General features: G+C 52.4%; 5 protein-coding genes across 5 annotated transcripts; 2 read left to right on the top strand and 3 right to left on the bottom strand.

Moving 5' to 3' along the window:
- Positions 1-184: 184 nt before the first annotated feature.
- J7T55_002661 (uncharacterized protein) lies at positions 185-1773 on the bottom strand (the record flags this gene model as incomplete). The annotated part of the gene is made up of 7 exons (XM_053137756.1): positions 185-486; positions 546-655; positions 705-786; positions 846-907; positions 975-1252; positions 1308-1588; positions 1659-1773. 7 exons carry the CDS (start codon positions 1771-1773, stop codon positions 185-187), a joined length of 1230 nt encoding a protein of 409 aa, XP_052998530.1.
- A 3085-nt stretch (positions 1774-4858) lies between these two features.
- On the bottom strand, positions 4859-6028 carry J7T55_002660 (uncharacterized protein; the record flags this gene model as incomplete). The annotated part of the gene is made up of 1 exon (XM_053137755.1): positions 4859-6028. One exon carries the CDS (start codon positions 6026-6028, stop codon positions 4859-4861), a length of 1170 nt encoding a protein of 389 aa, XP_052998529.1.
- A 2090-nt stretch (positions 6029-8118) lies between these two features.
- On the top strand, positions 8119-9309 carry J7T55_002659 (uncharacterized protein; the record flags this gene model as incomplete). Its single annotated transcript, XM_053137754.1, has 1 exon — positions 8119-9309. One exon carries the CDS (start codon positions 8119-8121, stop codon positions 9307-9309), a length of 1191 nt encoding a protein of 396 aa, XP_052998528.1.
- Positions 9310-9989: 680 nt separating this feature from the next.
- Positions 9990-10274, top strand: J7T55_002658 (uncharacterized protein; the record flags this gene model as incomplete). The annotated part of the gene is made up of 1 exon (XM_053137753.1): positions 9990-10274. One exon carries the CDS (start codon positions 9990-9992, stop codon positions 10272-10274), a length of 285 nt encoding a protein of 94 aa, XP_052998527.1.
- Positions 10275-13398: 3124 nt separating this feature from the next.
- J7T55_002657 (uncharacterized protein) lies at positions 13399-19981 on the bottom strand (the record flags this gene model as incomplete). Its single annotated transcript, XM_053137752.1, has 5 exons — positions 13399-17186; positions 17342-17555; positions 17627-19237; positions 19311-19602; positions 19686-19981. 5 exons carry the CDS (start codon positions 19979-19981, stop codon positions 13399-13401), a joined length of 6201 nt encoding a protein of 2066 aa, XP_052998526.1.
- Positions 19982-20515: the final 534 nt, after the last annotated feature.

The following is a 20515-nucleotide window of genomic DNA, read 5'->3' as shown; positions in this document are numbered from 1 at the left end:
CGCCCCGAATGTCTCAAGTTCAGAGATATTGGAAGACAATACTTATTCACAGCGACAAGTGTTACAAATAATTAGATATGGAATTCGTTTAGATCATCGTTCGAGATGAGGCATCCCAAAAATCGGTCAATTCCGTCGTTCAACCTAGAACACCCTCTCCCACTTCAAGCTCTCCGCGAACATTCTACGCAGCGGCAAGCGCTGCCTTTGATTCTGCAATTACATCAAACGAGAACACATAGTCGTTGATCTCGTCAGTGGAATCGAGCCTCCCACTAGGAACATACTTTGCGGCAGCATCACGAACGCTCTGCGGTGCCGGAGGGTTGGTGTTGGAAAGAATTTGCAGCGCCGACCCTCTGTTCCGTCTCACCTGCTCAAACAGTTGCAGACGCTTCTCTATGACCCCTTTGTCATCAACCTGGTCGAGCAGGATACCGAGAGCTGCGCCGTCCTCGATGGCCTGACCGCCACCCTGGCCCTGGACTATTTCTGAAGTCAGCACGCTCTTTGCAAACACTAGCCGGCGTGGTCAATACACTTACATGTGAGCATGGGATGAGCTGCATCGCCAATAAGGACTAGCCTGTTCTTATGCCATTTGGGAATTGGGCCTCTGGCGACCAGCTTCCAAAACTTCACGTCTCTGGCTTTTCTGCGTCAAGTGTCAGCAAGCGAAGAGTTCACCAGCCACTTAAACTCACTTGATTGCATTTTGTAGAGCCGGATCAAAGTGCTTCTTGGCATACTCCAGCGGCATGCTTGGCTCCACCATCGCTCGGAAATCTAGGCCAAGCATCAGTGATTTGTCACTCTATTGATCTTGCAGATGGGCTCATGCATACCCTCTCCGACATGGGAGGTGTCGAATTCCCGTGACAGATACAGGAAATTCTGCACCTCATTGCTAGATTTCAACAAGGTCCAGTCAGCAAAATTGCCAGATCAGCTCTGGAAGACACGATTCTACGCACTTTCGACAGGGATACCACACCAAGCCAGCCGCTCCCCCGGCGGCCGTAAAGTACCTCGTGGACGAGTTCTGGATCATGTGCGCTGTCTCTGGGTCTGAGAGAAACTCCTCCCTCGGCACCAGCCATCGCATACAGGCCCATCCCGTATCTCCAGCCTGGACGACATCATCTCCGAGGACGTGCTTCACGGCTGCCGAGTGCACGCCATCCGCGGCCACAATGAGATCGGCCTGGAGAACCTCGCCACTTTCGGTCGTGACCTTGCCGTTCTCGGCATCCTGGTGCATGCGCGTCAGCAGCATGTCTGCTTGAGATCGTCACTCCTGAGCTTACATAGTCAACAACCTTGGACCGCACCTGGACATCACAAGGGTGTCCGGGGCCATCCTTCTCCGTGGCGAGTTGTCTGAGCTGACTGTGGAGGTCGACTCGGTGCACTGCGTACATGGGTAGGCCCCAAGTCGACTCGCAGTCCTTGTAGTAGTTTGGGACCATTACCTCCATGTTAGTGCCGTCGATCAAGCTCCCCTTTCGTATAGCAACCATGCCAGACTGCTCCGGAGAGAAGTCCCACGACTGCAACACCCGGGATGCGTTAGGCTTGATTGTGATGGCTGCTCCCACCTCGTGCATCAACGATGATTGCTCGAGAATCTGGCACCATGCATGTGTCAAAGGGCGTACCTTGCCGTAGGTGGATGGGGGTTTGGGTGCCAACCGTCACTTTGTGGCCTGCCCTGCGCAGGCCAATTCCGGCTCCCAGGCCGGCAATGCCAGCTCCCACGATGATGATTTCCATGGCTCCCGTCGCTTAAGCACTTGGATGGCTATTTTGCAGTGTTGAGTAAGTTCGTCGTCGATCAGTAGACGCCAAACAATTACAAGCGTTTTTTTCTGAGTGTTACTCCGGAGAATTTCCTGTGTTGGGGCGACCCAAGGTAAATACTGCATTGCAAGAAACCGAAAAGACTATCCATACGGATACGACTACATACTCATCTCTACTACAGCTTTTCATTGATTTCCCCGATGATTTTACCAGCGCCTCTGTGGCTGAGCTGAAATGAATTTCGGGAACTTCCCTCGTACGATGAAGTGGAAGGTGAATCAAAGGAAGCCGCTTCGATCCTCCCAAGAAAACACAATTCCTCGAATATCTTGAGCCGCCATGAGCGGGATACATACTACCACGTATTTTGGTCCTGCTCCCTCATGGGCTCACTCACCAGCGACTAATGTGGTGCTCTGATCTCACGGAGGGGTAAGACGGCCACCGTCTTCCTAGGTGATCCTGGTACGGGTACGCTGGCCTATCGATGTTGTCTCACTATGTACTCTGTATGACAATCGTCAAAGAAGAAATGCGTTGTGATTCGGTCCACCTGATGGGTGCAGTTTACTCATCGGCATTCATCCCACGGGAATCCTCCTATCGTCTTCAGGCTCCTAGTTTTAGCCGTGTCCCTTGGCTACGTCGTGCTTGATAATTGACGCCAGCTTTTCGTTGAACCTCTAGTGAGCTGCTGTGCTACATATCCTCGGGGTCCTGCTGAATATGGATCTCGGGCTTGTGAAAACTCCTCTCACGTGAATGGAAAAACCAGGGGTAGCACAGATGAATTTGAGAAGCTTGTGACTGTCTCTCTTTTCCATTTTATTATTCTGTCTGGCACATAATGTCGGGATTGCTACTAAGTCCACAGCACATATCGGCATGGCACCCATGCACGAAGCAGGCTGGCTGTCTCAGTCAATACCCATTCTCGGCGGCCGATACAGGCTCATTTCTTTAATGAGAATCGAGAGATTTTCGGCCGAAGGAACGGACGAGTGGTACTCAACGCTGAGAGCTGACTCCCCGAACTTCGGGGAGCTCATGCAAGTCATGTCATCCTTGAGTGTGTTGTCAGTCCTCCGGGGACCGTTGACGGAGCGACTCCTATGCCTTATGTTACACGACTACGACCTCGTAAGGTCCACGAGGGAAGCGGTGGTGGGTTGTAAGCACCAGGGATAGATAACACAGTAAGACGGGTCTCGCCGCATGTTCGAGACCGCTCGACGGTTTTTGCTTGGCTGCCGTTGCTCCCTATGCAAATAAGACGCAAGCGTGCATGGGTTGGAGCTGATGGAACCTCAAAATACTACATCTCCGAGTGCTTAAGCCTAGAACTTACAACAAACCATTGTTTCCACCTGGAGTCACAGTTCCCGACGATCTGACTTCGTACACGTAGTGAGGGGCCTTACTGGTGCCTGTGCAACATGCGCCTCAGACTCAGTGTTTTACAAAAGTTCTCCATGCTTCGATATAATTGCCAGGTTCTAAAACGTATGACATTGCAGATGTAAGAGAGGCTCTCAGAGCGATTCTGAGCAGCTGACTACTTTGCTGATGAAAGAGTGCCATGTATCATTTTTTTCGCTGCCGTAAAATGCATACGATGTGCTCCACATGTACATTGAGACAATTTGCAGATTGGCCACATTAACTGGTAAATACCTTCAATTTGCATTGCTCAGATCAGAGACTAGGGTAGTGCCCTCAGACTGACTCTGATGTGTTGTGTTGTACTAATACCGCTATTGTGGGATTGATAAGGGGCGGCGACGTGAGTGTCTGCGAGTTGTACTCTTGTCGCAAGGGTGATTCGAGTGGCGGTATTAGTTGGACAACGAGCCGATTTAGAAAAATCTTTCTTTTCTACGCGTTAATTAAAATGAGGTGGATCCAGTAATCATATAAATCATGGTGCAATGGCATAGTGTATGCAATATCATTAGCCAGCGATGAGGGTTTGAACTTTCTATTTAGCGACAGCATTTAAGAAATACGTCGCGAGTGTCTCCCACTTCGTGTCCTGCAGTATTCATGGCTGGTCAGTTAAGGAATGATTCTGCACCAGCATACTTGGCCCTCAATTCTGATACTTTCAACTTGCGCAATGAGACTTGATTTTGTATTCTCGAAAAAGAAAGAAAGCTCCAAACACATATTTTTCAAGGTCAATCTATAATGGTGACTCTGGTCTCAATTGGACCTCAACATGCAATAAAACCTTAAATCCGGCTAATGCCACCTTCTGAGCTATCAAAGAAGAAGAAAACATTGTTATTTCTTGGCAGGCGGTGTTGGAAGTCATTGGCCTCAAAGCGGGCGAGCGAACACAGAAGCAGATCTTTCTGAGACCGGAAGGACATACCAGCCCACACCGATTATGAAAGCCGTTTTTGAGCGGGACCAGAATGACTACTCGGCCAAGATTTCATGTCTTATGCTTTGATTTATAAGTATCAGTTTCAATTCGTACACGTGACGTGTCCAAAGATGTCAACGTTGGCTTTCATTCACTTTGGGTAACTCGGTATTAACAGCAGGCCAGACAACAAAGCTGGCATAAGGAAGAAACCTCTGTCAATACTCATTCGAACATTACAGCAACGTAATGTGAAACTTGGCTTGGATAATTCCTCCTTCTTCTCCACCGGGTAGGATCGCAGACATGATTTATCAACGTGACCAGGCTGGAAACCATTCCTCCACCATTCAATCAAGAACAATCTCCAAACAGAATTGATGTCCTTCTAAAAGAAACAGTCATTAAGTTCAATTACTGGGATCCTGCTTCATGATTTCAGAATCTGAGTAAAATCAACTGTCCTGAGCAATAATCTTACAATCTGAGCAGCCTCCGAGCAACCAGAAATATTCATTGACAATAGTGAACGAAGAGATATTCTAATAGATATGAGCTGAAGAGACTGGTCGCGCGAGCGTCGGATAACAATAAAATAACATGACAAAGACAAAAAAAAGATCAACAGTCCTGTGTTGACTTCGAGCAAAACTGGATGCAAGCAATAGCTAGTAGCTTTGGTGGCCATCAATGTGTTCTTGGTTTCTTTGCGCGAATTTCTTGCTCAGCGTCCTCCACATTCGATTCCAAGCCTCCAGAAGGTGTCCTGCGACACACTTCATCCTCGAGACGGTCGAAAACATTATTCATGAGCTTGTGCAATATACCTCTATCGACCTGGGTGGTTTCATAGCCCCTCATAGCACTGTCAATGATTGCAGAGCTTTTGTCAACCCAGCAGTGTCTGATAAGAGGAATGACCTCCTCAATGTAATTGCCGGAGAAAGCAGACCGTGGTCGGGCCTCTCCCGGGAACAATTCGTCCCACATCATGAACCACTGTTTCTCTAGGGGCACGTTGCGGCAAGAACCTTTGTTCAACTTCGCCCTTTCCTCATCTGTCACACCCTCCAGGCACTTCCTTGGCAAAATCTCGCAGCGCGAGTCCCTTGTGTGCTCATCTCGCTCGGTCTGGGACGGGAAGGTTGCGTAGCAGCGTGCACAATAGACGTCCGGCTTTCTGTGGCGGCGGTCAATGTGCTGCTTCACATCCTTGATTCGATGAAGGGTGTACTTGAGGCAGTCGCGATGCCGGTGAGGGTCGAGCTTTCGGTATGGACAGGCGAGACTGCGTCTTTGCTCCACGTAGTTTTGATATGGTTTGGGTTTCGATTGCCGATATTGGCCATTCTCTTTCTCATTGGACAAAGCCGACCCAGGTCTTTTACAAGGTCCATTAATGTTCAACCCAACAAGAGTCCCGGCTGGCTGTCGCTCGCAAATGCGATGTGAATCGGGCCTCTGTTGAGAATTCATCGAAGTCGCAGGAATGCTCGATTGTGCTGATGGAGCACTACCAAAGTCTTCTTCAGAAACGGGATCTGGACTCTCACAGTCGGAATTCGTCGTAGGGCTCAGGGGACCAATTTCTGGGCGCCCATCCAAATCGAGAAATTTCTCGTTGATAGGCACATCGTCGTGAGGCTGTTCGATGTTTAAGACTGATGGGAAGATATCTGTGTCGTCGCAGAAAGCCGCGGAATCTTTATCATTCCACTCCAGGATAGGATCCATGAACGTGCTGTCTTGCCATATTTCATCGAAAATTGCCCTGTCAAATTCGTCCACTCCCTGAAAGCGGTCGTCGAACGCGATTCGCGGAATCTGTATTGCATGCCTAAATTCATTGCTTTCCATGATATCGTGACCTCAGGAGAACTTCATTCCTCAAGCAAGTGTAGGGGAAATCGATCGCAGCAGGAATTAGTAGTTGTAGAGGATTGAGAGGACAGAGCTTCAGGTTTAGGCAGCAGTTGAAGATATCGGACAAAGACATGACTGCTAACCATGTCAGTACTTCTAATCCAAGAACTCTCATCACTGTGCCACACGTGATCGCATCTGAGAAATCATCTGCTGATTGGTACAATCAGAAGGGCTTTCAGGGTGGGCGGCATCTCAGCCAGCCTTCTCACGCCTAGACTCAGACATGCAAACTGCATGCTGACACGAATTCTTGCCGACGTTGGGCCGAAATCCAAATGAGTCACCTGGCGGATCATCGTACGCAAAAGCCTACTGTAGTGACCCTTTCATACGCCGTCGGTCTTTGGTGGCTGTAACAGAGGGGTGGCGCAACAAGGGGTTTTGGCACGCATCTGTGTAGCCCAATCATGGGGAGGTACACAACTGCGTAGCCAAGGAGGCAAAGCTTTCAATTTGGCCCAGGAATGTCGCAGATGAGATGAAACTAATGCACCGCACTATCTAGGCGCACCATGGCCGTCACTGTACTCGAAAGCACCCAAAACGGGACTGGAGAACAGCAGGCGAGAAAGCCTTTCTCTTGTTCTGGCCAGTGTATCTTTTGTGTAGATGGGCATTGTGATTTATATCTAAGTCCAGTCTGTGCCTCTTATTACTGATTCTTGATTCCAGCCTCACTCCTTATGTATGTATTACTCAGGGACTAAGCAGAATGGTATCTTCTCCAGGCCGTGATCTTCTATCACTTTGCCGGAGAACACTCTTCGCTACCTAGGTACCTATCTAGAAAAGCTCGATGCAGCCGTGAGGCACGTCTTCATTGAATACCTTATCAAATTTAGCCAACTCCTGTTTCACCTCTACCATCCTTTGTCCAATCCTCGAATCTGAACCGACCTGTAGCTCTCGCCCGACCATCACATCGTTGACCGGAACCGAGGTCTCCTGCTGCCAATGGTGCAGTAATCTTTCTGATAGGTTCGATCTCAGACCGCTACAGCGGTAGGGGTCAATGAAAGCCAGCCCTTTTTCCATTTCTCGACAAGCGGAAGTGGGGAGGTGGGTGGTACATGGGTATAGCTCACCTGCAGGACGGCCCATCTTCGTTGATGATACCCACGCTGAACTGGAAGCTCAGTCGCAGACATGTCTTGGTAAAAGAGTTGCGATTCGAACCATTCGTCCCAGATTATGAACTATGGTCATTCAAGATCTGTTCCTGACGCTTCCCTTATATGCTTATTCGGACACACGCTCGTGGAATCGCACTTATAAAAACAGTACAGATTCATCACTGTGCCCAGTACTCAGTGACCCTATGCAGGCCTCTGCATGATACACAGATGCGTGTGGTGTGATGCGTGGGCATGCCCCCATGCCGGATGGATTCAATTGAGCATTTCTGAGGGAGGTATCCTTCCACTTGGCCGCCCCCCCCCCCGAATCCAGGACATATAGACCAAGAATTGCATTTGGCTTGAGCCTCGAGGTAATTTATGATCTCAACATTGAATTGCTCACTGCGCGGAGCTGCTTCTACGCTCAAGGACCTCGATACACAGTCGCAGGCACAGGAGAGCATCCGCAGCAGAAGAAGGCAACCAGGACACCATCACAATAATGCAGGCTGAGTTCTACGTAGCTTTTTCGCCATTCCGTTTCATCATGGATTGCAATTTGGCGGGGGATTGGACAGCAATGTTTGTTCACCACGCAAAGGTGTGACGGTGATGCCCGCCAGCCAACCGTGGCCTACACCGATGTGTGCGCTCACCAACGTGTTGATGAAGACTTCGAAATTTGTGGCTCGCATCGAGCTTTTATTGAGAAGGGCTTCTCTATCTTCCCAAGCCCATTCGGAAGTTTGAAATTCCTTTGCTCTTTTTGTCCTCTGTTTCTTGGTTCTCGTAAACACGCTCTCAGCCGTGGTCGCCCTGTCACGGCTCGTTTGGCTCGACAACACACGACATACCGGCCCGTGGCACACCCCGACACGCGCACAATTATACGGCGGCGGCGCCATGGAAGCTCCCTTTTGGTCCTTCTCTTTCCCGCTACCGCAAAGCTCTGGATCAGATGGCCGGGGGCATCGGACGGGAGCTAGCGGTGACGCTGGACCGCATGAGACGCACGCCACCAGCTCAAGCGACATGCAGATGGCCTGCAACGCTGGCCGCTCACAGGGTTACGAAAGTTCCACGCGAGCTGGCCCGCATCACTCGCGGAAACGCGCTGGTGACGATGATGAGCAGGGCCTTCGGAAGAAGTTTACCAAGCGTGAAGGAGACGGCGACGGTCCAGGGTTCCTATGCCCTTATTATTACCGGTACAGGCATAGATGGCGCGAGTGCTTGCAGCGCAAGCTCACGCGTATCTCCGATGTTCGACAACACCTTACCCGAGTCCACACGCAGGCGGCCCACTGCACAATCTGTGGCATTACCTTTGACAACGATCTGTCCCATACGCTTTTGGATGAACACATCGCCGCTGGAACATGTCAAAGCCGGCGATTTGATTTTCCAGGGATCACCCAGGATCAGTTCAACGAGATGGACAGGCTTACTGGCCCACGCCATCGTCTCACTCCGGTGGATAAATGGTTAGTGATGTGGCGGATCGTTTTCCCAGACGCACCCCCGCCAGACTCGCCGTATTCCTCTGGGGAAACGGCCTACATCCAGTGGTTCCTCGATGTACTTGACACTATCACGAGTGAAGACTGGCCAGCACGCGCCCCAGGCACGCTGTTGATCAATCCCGGACCTGTCGAGCTGTCCGTCATCCGCCATTTTATCAATATCGCCAGGCAGCTCCAGACCGGCCCTGATGGTGCTACGCTACTGCTCGACTCCATGCAGACACTGCATGAGACTCATGCAACAAGCCATGCTCCTCCAGGGCACAGCAACTTTGTGCTATCCTCAAGCTCGGCCCAGCTCGATCCCACCCACGCAGGCAGCCAGGGCATGCCCCTCTTCCCTGCAGTTACATTCTCCCAAAACCAAGTCCCAGCTTTGACCCAAGCCCCACCACGAGATGTTGAGGATCCAGTATCAGAAATGGAATACCAATATTACCACCTACTTGGCGATGGCTCAAGCCAGTCTGCCGCCGACCAACAACGTCGTTCGGCCCATTTTCTAGAGAACTTGTTCCTTGCCCAGCAGACCAATCCAGGGTTCTCCTTCTCGGAATACACAGGGAATTGATTAAGCGTGATGCAGTACTCAGGGTCATGACGCCCCGAAGGTCTTGCCGCTTCCAACCTCACAAGAGCCCAGTGCAGGCAGAGAAATCGCGGCAGGTGTCTCCCCTATAGCGTGCACAAATCCTCTGGCGGGAGGCCGTGCGGTGGGAGCATCTCCGCCCCATACATCAATGGCTGTGGGTGATTTGTACGAAGCACCTGGGCTATACTCCGCACACCTGGACAGATCGAAACAGGTTTTTTTTTCCTACCCTTTTTTTTTTATTTGGGGGGGATTGGGGAGGGGGGTGTTCCACTGGCGTCTCCTGAAGAATTGAGGAACAGAATGATAATGGAGCCGCTAGACTGGTCATTTATAATGTGTTTATAGAATGGTCTCCTTAGATCTCAAGATTAAACCCTATTGGAACCAGCTATCAACCTGTTCAAGATGTGCATGTCCCCATGCTACAGGATGCTAGATTAAAGCACAATCCCGCGCTGGCCGCATATTGCCCCATGACATTTGGAATCAGGTTACCAACGTTCTCGCACATTAGTTGCCCCCACAGCCTGTTAGCCCTGAGCATCATGTAACCTGAGGGGTAGAAGCGGAATGGGAAGCAATCCTGGTCGGGATCTTCTTTACCAGGCAGATATGGCAGATATACCAATGGCATCTTCGGCAAAGCGCCCTTCTGCATGCAGCCCGCATCGAATGGGGAAGGTGGACAGGGAAATCAGGATCTGCATTTTGAACATGCACAACGCCTCAGCAAGTCGAGCCCTCTCGATCTCTTTTCACCGAGCATCAACGGCGCCAGGATTAGCCATCCCGGAGCGACAGAGCCACCGATCGACACCGACTCGCGTGTCTCCATTCCGTACAAGCATTCAGACAAAACTATCAACATCCAAAATCTTGTCAATCGCTCCATTCAGAATCGTGTTACACAAGGCGACAAGATCTTCATTCTGGTAGCTTGATGGATGCGTCTGAAGTGACTGAGTCTTAATGAAGTCGTGCACAATGCTGTGCTTATGTCTGTTCCAGAATCCACGCAGAGCAAAAGCTCTCAATTCTCCTTCCGTCGAATAAAATATAGAGAGTGGTCTTTCTGCATCGGGGAAGATGGTTGACCACATCCCGAACCAGTGCTCCTCCATCGATGAAGGCAAATCGGCTTGCCGTGCAAGCTCCTGGACGTGGCTGATTGTGAGTCCTTCAAAGTCATTTGGAGTGGAGCTTCGAGGACCACAATTGCGACTTCGGATGTGCCTGTCGCGTTCGGCCACTCTAGAGAACGTCCGTCCGCATACTGGACAGAAGGCAGGCCGTTGGTGAACTGCCCACAAGTGTTCTCTGACATGGTCGATGTTTCGGAAATGATACCTTGTCAGACAGGTTCGATAGCGCTGATTATTCCAGAGATAGAATGGACATGCCAGAGTCTCGGTCCGTTCTTCTTCATTTTGTAGGACCACGGTGTCGAGGTCTTCCGGTTCACAGGTCTGTTTGACATCGATATAAGCTTCAGAGCACGTCATCCTGGCTCTCTTTTCTTCTGGCCCTCCTCGGCCCACGGCCGATCTCTCTGCGAACCGTCGAGATGATTGGGAAAGAAAATTTCCAACCAGGGAGTCAATGAAAATTGACACATCGTGTACGAATGGGTGGTCTGCACCGAGCGTTGGTGATGTTGAATTAGCGGCCTCCAGTGTCGCCTCATCATCCACGCAAGTCGTGGATCCACTACCCTGGAAAAGAAGCCCGTCATCTCGAAAGCCATCGGTCTCAATCCCTGTAGTAGGCCATTCCCTCTTTGACGTCTCAGTCCTTTCTTCAACATCTAGGCCACGGGAGGCAGGTCTTTCGACTTGGCCAAGAGATCCACTTTGAGCTCCTGTAATTAGGGCTCTTGAATTATTCCTTTGATCCACGTCCTCGATCAACTCTGAAACGGATCGTCTCCGAGAAATTACTCGGAAATTCGATGCGTTTTGGTCGTTGATGCTGTGAGGCGAAACGGGTGAGACGGAGCAATGATACAGGCTCTCCCATGACGAACTGATCAAGCTATCGCCAGGGCTCGAGTATGCTTGCTCGCTCCTCTTGGTTCCAGATTGAGGGATACTCGTAGTGCTGCAATCTGACGGGGCCACCTGACGCTTGTCGCAAGTCCGCAGAACGAAGTCGTAGTCTGTATCTTGCTCCCCAGGTTGCGGATGCATTTGGGTGTCCAAGTTCGTCATTCGCTGCGGACACGATGGTCCCTGCGCAGCAGCATTTGGACAATGACACGATCTCAAATAGTGACGATCCAATCTCTCAGTGTTTTGCAGAAGCATGGCTCTAAAATTGAGGTTAGAAAGTCGACACATGTCATACCCTATCCGGTCGAGACGCTACTCACGGACTTGGTTTGGTAGCTGGGTGGGGGCCACAGAGAGATGCGAAGAGGCCTCTTGGAAATCATAGAGACTGAAGTCGAATCCTGTGAAGTTCCTCAACTAGAACACTCGCAAATTATATATAGTTAATTCACAAGCGCAGGCGCGAGTGTGCTTGCGCTCGCAATGGCCATGTGTCAGGATGACCTTCCACACCGATACTTGAAGGGCGGTGATTGGTGGGACGCAGTCGTGTAGTGCTTTGTCCAACGTGCTGCAAACAAATCACAACCGTTCAGGCTTCCGCTGCCTAAGGTCACACCACCCAACGGGCCAATGAAAATCTTGAATACTGATCGCGAAAAACATGGGCAACCAGTCTCCTGAGACGAAGAAAGAAGCTGAGGGGGCGAGGAGATATTTGTGAATAGGAGTAAACACAACTGAGTCAATGACCCAGGAGTAATCTTTCATCACATTGTACTAAATGTTTTGACAGGCATTATTTCGCTTCATTCAAATGATGCAGGGATCCGGGGAGTGAAATGCATCGATTCTTGCCATCGAGCTAGGGTCGTACATTCACCTGGGAAAGGCACATCGAATTTTTCCACCGTTCATCTATCGCGACCGTTTGTGCTCAAGCGACATGTTTACGTGAAGAAGAGGTCTCGATATCGTGTTTGGTTATTAGCAAGCAGCGACTGCCGCCGCAATAGCAATCAAGTCTAGAACGCCCGCTTGACTGTCACATTCTCAGAGACCTGAAAGCTCTCAGGAATCGTGTCGGGATCGGACACATCTATTCCGAGCATTCTGATATTGATTAATGCCGGGTCCCAAAAGACTGCCGAAATCCTGCTTCCTGGCCACTCCAGAGCGAAGGATTCAGTAAACTTTCTTTCAGCTACCCGTACAATTGTGCAGACCTGTCGTCCTGCCGTTTGATTTGGACCCAAGGTGCCACATTGCACTTTCAAGGATATCAGTGTATATTATCACGGTCAGACCTTCGTGCAATAAGTGTCTTACGTACATAAAGACATCATGTTTTGCTGCAAGCCAGTTACTTAAGAAGGTGTCAATTATGCGTTCACAGCCGCGGGAGAAGATGTTGAATTGCCTTCAAGTGGGACATCGAAGGTAGCGCAATGCAAGTCGCCTTGTTTGATTGTTCAATTCTGGCCGTCCTTTTTTACCAGCGACTGACAATGGCTCTCTACCTGCCCTCTTTGCTCACATGGTTAATACGCTCATATATAGGACAAGGGAGACCAGTGCTCGATCCAGGCGTGAGAGTTGATGATCGGAAAACGATATGACACATAGCTCTCGCTGCTCCCTGAACCTCAGATGAGATTGCCTGCGAACTTCAGCGTTCTGATTCGGGAATCACGTTTGGAACCTTGATACAATTTATATAATTTGTCGTAACTTGGTCCATCAGGAATTCATGGCATTTTACTATATCTTACCTCATCAACTTGTACACGCGGAGCCAAGGCTGGAAATCTTTTATGTATTAAAGTACAAACATCCAAAACAGATCTCAACAGCACCCAATGACATCTATTCATATCAATTTCGCTCTGGCAAGCTTCATCTAATCTATCTATGCTCGATTGTCCGCCAGAGCTCAAGTCTTCAGTCTATATAGAAACCCAAAACACCATACATAACAAGAAAACAGTATCAATGGAATATCCAGTCTCCTAAAATCCTAGTTCGGGGTAAAATACGCAAAGGCCTTCTCCATCTGCGCCTGGAGCAGATGGACATGGCCAGGCATCGGCAGCTCAAAATGATCCCCGGCCACAGACAGAGCCATGACATCCCCGCCAGTATACTTCTCCCAGCCGTTGGGGCCCAGGTTCTGACCCTTGTCGGGAACAAGACACGCGAACGTGCCGAGCTTAGGATCCTCCATGAAGCCCGCGTACGGCTTGGTAGGGACGCCCTGGCCATCCAGCTTCTCCATGAGCGCCGGGTCGTCAGACACGCGGTTGACGAGCCCGCGCTCAGCCCAAATGACAGCCGTGCGGGCCGGTCTCTCAGCAGGCGTCATGGGCACCGGGGTATACTCGTTCATGGCGACGAAGAAGGCGCGAAAGTGGTCGCGCTGCGACCCTAGCGAGGTCCACAGCCCGTCGCGCGCCACTGCCGCCTCGAACACCGCGTAGCTAAACTCATCCTCGGCCAGCAGCGTGCGCTGGTCCGCCCGCCGCGTCCGCGGGCAGCACATGTCCACTAACAGGAGGCCGTCAACGCTGCGGCCTGCGACGGCTAGTTGTCGTGAGACTTCGAAGGCCACGAGGCAGCCTGCCGAGTACCCGCCGATCATGAAGGGCCCCGTTGGATGCGCCTTGATCAGTGCATCGACGACTAGCTTGGCTACGCCGACGATGCCTACCTTGCTCGTCATACGGGATGGGCATCGGAAGAACGGCGAGTCGATGCCGTAGACAGCTTGCTTTGACTTGAAGGGCCGGAAGTTAATAAAGGACGCCACGGTACCTGTGCCATCTGACATCATATACAATGGTGTCTTGGCGGCATTCGGGCGGCCTTGTAGCAGGGTGATCCTGACGCTGGGTTGCGGCGACGTGTCGTTCTCATCGTCACCATCGTCACCGTCCGTCTCAGGCGCTGGGGTGGGAGGCTCCTTTTCGACGTGGACCACACTTGAGGCCGAGGAAGTGACCGACTCCGGCACCGAGATGGGTGAAAAGTCTTCGTCTGCATCTGGAGTGGGAGACAGTGCGTTTTCATCTTCATCCTCACTAGAAGAGGTGTCACTGAAGTCGTTCTCCGGGGCCTGGGCGCCCTGTCCGCCAAACTCGCGGCGGAGGTCGCCGATTGTGGGGTAGTCGAAAACAAACGCGGCGGGAAGATCGACGCCCAACTCCTTGACAGCAGCAACCACTTCGATGGCCATGATCGAATCGACGCCGATGTCTGCTATCAATGTGTCATCTGTGAACTCGGAAGGGTCACTTCCGGTCGCTGTAGCGAGACTGTCCACAATGATCTGGAATTCTCCATTATCCTGCGCAGTGCTCGACTGCTTTTCCGCAGTCGTCGCGGCCAACGCAGCAGGTAGCTCCTCATGTTGGACCTTGGCTTCTTTGACAGCCGGCTGGTGGGCTTGAGCTCGCGGAGCTGCTGCTCCATGCTGGGGTCCGGCATGTGGTCCGTCGAGAATATGGCGCCAGGTGGCCGTCTTGAACTCCTGGTAGCGCAGGTCAACAGCCTGCATGACGATCTTGGAAGTCAACGGGTCAAAGACATAACCAGCGCAGAAGGCCGTATCCTTCTCCCACCGCGAGATGCGCGTGTAGGTCAGGTACTGCCTGCCAGGCTCAACAGGGGCCAGCTGCTCGACGCTCTCGTAGCCCATGACGACAAAAGTCGACTGGGCCGGCTTGGCAGGGTTGCCGTTGACCATGAAGCCTGCAAGGTGCAGCAGGGCCTCGCCCCAGTATGGCGATGAAGTGAAGCGCGTGCCCATCGGGTCTGGCTTAAGCACGATCGTCGCAGCGGCCTCCTGGAAGTCGCTGGATATGTACGCCTCCTGGACGCCGCGGAAGTCGGGCGAGAACTCGACTGCGTTGGCGAAGAGCGCGAAGAAGACGTCGGGCTGGATCCGGTGGCCCGAACCCTCCTTTGAAAGCCGGATGCGGTCTTCCATCTTGGCCTTGATGAAGAATGATACGCGGTCCAGGTCGGCTTTGGCCCTCTCAGGGTTGCGGTACTTGATTTTCATCGACCCGAGATCGTGGGACTCGCCGCGCTTTGAAGTGGCCTTGAATGTAATCAAAACATTGTCGGCAGACGCGCTGTCCATGGTGGCTGTGGAGAGCAGCTCGCCATCGACGCCGACGAGATCTCTGGTCAGTGGAGCTAGAAGCTCTGGATCATGGAATGTGAGATGGGCTGCTGTCACGTCCTTCCTGCCACTGTATTCGAGCGCATACTTGGCAACTGTTGCGGCAGCATCACTGAACACACTGCCCGAAGCAAGTCCTATCTGCTGCATCTTGTGGCCGTCAATGAGGCCCAGGAACCCGTGGTCCGAAATGCCGGCTCGGAAAGTAACCTGAACCTTGGGGGCGAGGCTCTTCTCGACTAGATACTGCGCGGTCGTGGCCAGGAAGGGCTCGGATGGGACTGCAGCCTGGCTGCCGGCAGGAACCAGCGCGCTGTTCTTGTCTGTATGGGTTATCCAGTAGTCCTTGACATCCCATGCATAGGTCGGCAGCGACAGCAACTCGAGGTTGCTCTCGTACGGAGCATGCAGGGCGAGCCAATCGACGTCAGCGCCGCTTGTATAAGCGGCAGCGAGGCTCTTGGAAATGGATGCCCAGTTGCTAGTGTTTGCATCGATGGTGTGGTTGATCTTGGCTGGTGGAGGCGAGAGGGTGGCTCGCACAAACGAGGTGCATACCGGCCCTGGGCCGATCTCGAGCCAGACCGGGTCCTTCAGCGCCGACTTGACAACGTTGAGGGCTCCACAGAAGTCCACAGCCTGGCGCGTTTGCTGCACGAGATAGTCTTCGCCGAAGACGCCGGGTCCCTCGACCAGAGATGCGAGCAGTGTTGACGCCACGGGCACCTTGGGCGGCAAATAGGTTACGCCGCTTGCCAGGGCCTTGTAGTCGTGCAGTATGGAATCCATCTGGAACGAATGGAATGCGAACGGCACAGCAAGCATTTTGGTGCGCGTCTTTGCGTCCTGGGATGTTATGTTTCCCTGAAGCTGTGCCAGATCTTCAGTCGTTCCGCTGATGACGGTGGCGCTCGGGCTGTTGATGCAAGCGATGCCACAGGAAGAGTCTCCGAGCTTGGCGAGGTGGCCTTCTACGGTTGCAACCGGAGCAGAAACTGAGAGCATGGCGCAGGAGTCGGGCTCACATCGCTCCAAGAGCAGCTTGGCCCGTTGGCCGACAAGGTACAAGGTATCTGTCAGCGAAAGGACGCCCGCAGCGTGCAGAGCGGCATATTCTCCCAGACTGTGGCCCATGACCATTGCAGGTACGATACCAGCAGATCGCCAGAAAGCAGTCAGTGCCATTTCGAGCGTGACGACGGCGAGCTGGATCTGCGCAGCGTCCTTAGCTGATACGTCGACGTCGCTATCGGTGATGATGTCCAGGAAAGGCGGGAACTTATTGCTGGCACACAGCGCAACGCACAGGTCGACAGTCTTACGGAAGACGGGGCTCGTCCTGTACAGTTCCGCGCCCATACCAGCATAGTGGGAACCCTGACCAGTGAAGACGAAGACTACATTGGCGGGCGTGGATTTGGCGGAGCTGGCGCGCTCGATCTCGGCCTCGAGCTTGGTCAGGGCTTCCTGCGGCGTGGATGTTGCAAGCGCGAACCTGATGGGGTGGTGTACCCTCCTGGCTGTAGTCGAGTAGGCGATATCTTGGATCCGAGCTTCAGGGTTGGCTCGCATCCACCCGGCAAGTCGACGCATGTTGGCAAGGTGCGACGACGGCGTCCTAGCTGAGCTTGTAATAACATGAGTCGACCGGGCATCCGCTCCTTTTGAACTTGTTGGATCTCGCTTGTATTCTTCGAGAATTACGCATGCGTTTCCGCCCTGGAGATTCACAGCCACGGTTAGTTTGACAACTACCAAGTTGTGTGAAGGAGAAGACTTGCCGCGGCGTCGAAATTGTTGACCAGAATGCGTTTTGGCTTGTCAGCCACCGCTTTAAACTCAGTTGGCTCCGTGGGGATCACAATGCTGCTGTCTTCCTGCAGAAACTTCTGAACGTTAGGGTTCATGCTATGCGGCATGCCCGCTTGAGGCGGGAGAATGTCCTTTTGAAGCATAAGAACGCTCTTGAGCACCGAGGACATTCCAGCAGCCTATATACAACCCTCGGGTCAGCGTCTAGTATCGACACACCTCCCATATAGTCAAGAAAAAGGTGACTCACTGCTTCACTATGGCCGATGTTGGCCTTGATGGCTCCCACTGGCAGAGGTTCGCCATTTGGCCTAGGCGAAAAGACTTTGGAAACTGCACCCATTTCTGCCTTGTCACCGACTTGGGTTCCTGTTCCGTGCATCTCAACATACGAAATATCATTAGGGGCCATCCTCGCGTTCCGAAGCACCTTGTTGAACAGTCGCTCTTGAGCATTCGCATCCGACGTGGTGATGGATGTCGAGTTGCCAGAGTGGTTCCTGGCCGACGATGCGATGACCGCCAGGATGTTGTCGTTATGGGCGATCGCGTCTTCGAGCCGCTTGAGAACAACGGCACCGCTGAAGTCAGCTCGGCAGTAGCCGTCAGCATCGTCGCGGTATGTCTTGCAGTTACCTGTCTCGGACAAAACGCCCGCTTTGCTGAGGATAGTGAAGGAGTGTGGGTCTGACAGCACGTTTGTGGCACCAGCAACGGCCATATCAACGTCCCGCGAGAGCAGGCTCATGCAGGCGAGATGTATACACGAGGTTGCTCCCGCGCATGCAGAGTCCAGCGCGTAGGTCGGCCCCTCCCACTTCATCTGGAAGGCTAACCGGCCCGGGCCAAAGGCGCGCTGGATGCATTGCATCGTGTACGCATCGCACCCAAGCGCGTGGTGGCTGACTTTGTGCCAGTCGTCGGCACTCTGGGCAAAGAAAACTGCCATCTTATCTGGGTCTGTCTTTTTGGTTTGGCCAGCCGAATACCCAGCTGTCTCGAGAGCTTCATACGCATTCATCAGAAACAGGCGGTGATTTGGATCCATCAGCAGGGCCTCGCGTGGCGAAATATGGAAGAATTTGGCGTCGAAGTGGCCCGGGTTCTTGATGAAGCATCCGTGCCGGCAAGTCATGGTGCATTTGCCTGGACCACCAGGACCATGCTTGACGCAGTAGTATTCGTTGAGGTCGAAGCGATCGGCGGGAATCTCTTCGTGACAGTCTTGACCGGTCGCGACGACGTTCCAAAACTCATCGATATCCTCACTGCCAGGCCCTTTCCCCGACATTCCCACGACGGCGATAGCACCCTCTCGGATGTTGTCGCTCGATGGTATCTGGGCTTGAGCATGGGCAGCCAGGTCATCGTCAACTGACACGTGCCTTGTCAACGCCCCCAGGCCAGCTTTAAGAATATTAACAAGGTAAGGCGCGTGGCCGCTGGGGCCCATCATCTTCACGTCGATATGCTGTGACGTTCCGAGGTGGGCGCTGAGCTTGCCAATGGTCTGTACGAGGTGCAATCTCTGTGATAAGGTCTGCAATGCCGCCACCCTCAGAAGGTGTCCCCAATTTGAGTAGGTGGCTTTGGCATCATCCCCAGCCAAGGCCCACAATTTGTATCCAGGCCGAAGGGGCGTGGACAAGAGTGTGGAGTTGCCCACGACATAATCGATATCAGCTTCAGTGACGTCGAGGGTGTGCTGCATGGCACGGATGCCAGTGAGCTCGTTCTTTGGGACTCTTTTCAGCTCAGAGCACTGGCTGAAGACGAGCTCCAAGACCGAAGGCGGCCCTATTATGGTGCTCCATCGGTCTCCTGTAATGGCAATCTTGACTCTTTTGGAAGAAGGAACGCCCTGTTCATGCACCTCAGGTCAGTATACTAATTCTCATTCGCTTCTTTGTGGCCAAGAGGAAAAGGTTAATTACCATAGCATGCTGGAACTGCTCTAGTGTCCTCTCCAGCTCATCTGCTGCGACGCCGACGACAGCCCAACCCCATACGCCAGGGCGGTCCTCCATAGCTCTTGATCGTACCAAAGTGAGGTTGCACAGTCGCGCGTACACCCGACCGGCCTCGATACATGTATCGTATAAGGTGCTGAAGTTGGCTGAAGTTGGTACAGCAACAGCGTTCCACAGACCGCCAGAGATACCGATCAGGTGTGTTTCTGGCCTGCCGTCGCCTGGGTTGAGTAATAGTGGTTCACGGTTCGCGGTCCTTCACAATGTCAGCGACTTGAAGCGAGTAGACTAATTTTGTTCAAAGTCAGGGCCCGGGCTAGAGAGGATAAGAAAACGCACTCTAAAAGCAGTGCCGCTCTCACGGCATATAGAAGCATGGCGTGGACCATGCCGACCTGGTCACCCGAGTCGCGATATTTCTGAGCGAGCTCTTGGAAACTGGAACAAACTCCGAAGCTTTCTCGCAAGAAGCGTTCCATGCCTCTCACTTCGACCGTGAAGGCAGAGAACAGGTCTCCCAAAAAGGACTGAAGCCATGGCGTTGTGATAGCCTGGCCACAGACATAATCCATGCCATCAACCCATGCCTCCGTGACGTCCCCAAAGAGGAGGACAGTAGGATGAGTTGAGCCCATTGTTGCTGAATGGGTGCGATGAATCGCTGCGGATGTCGACTACAACATGATAGACAGTCAAGTGAAGTGCAGCATACGCTCCCTTTTGTTTATTGTAATTTCATTCAACCCTCCTGTTCCTTTCGCACTTACAACATCTTTCCGGCCCTTTTTGGACAAGCGTCCCGCGTCCTTTTCAGCGCTTATCTGTTCTTAATCCCCATTATTTTGATATCCTTTCCCGACTTTTCTCTCACGTTGCCGATGTCAGCTGACCCACTCGCCTGGTGGGATTCCCGACGGGGATCCCGCGTTACACTGCGTAGGGCTTTCTCTCCCAAAATTGCGGCTGAGGTATAGCAATCATTACCTACCTGGGCATTATTTCAGCTGTTTCAGTCGCCATGTGGCGATGCGCATGCTGTGATCAAAGATAAGCTTTCAGAGACATACGCAGGTATCCGTCTATCCATTCGCTTTTCTTTCAGCCGCCGGCCGTAGGATGAGATATGCGTGCCCGATCGATTTTCGGGAATGCTGTTGCTGATGCAATGG

The sequence above is a fragment of the Diaporthe amygdali genome (genome assembly GCF_026229845.1).
Source record: "Diaporthe amygdali strain CAA958 chromosome Unknown NODE_3_length_2959817_cov_65_330692, whole genome shotgun sequence".
Lineage (NCBI taxonomy): Eukaryota > Fungi > Ascomycota > Sordariomycetes > Diaporthales > Diaporthaceae > Diaporthe > Diaporthe amygdali.
This window is presented reverse-complemented; position numbering and strand designations above follow the sequence as displayed.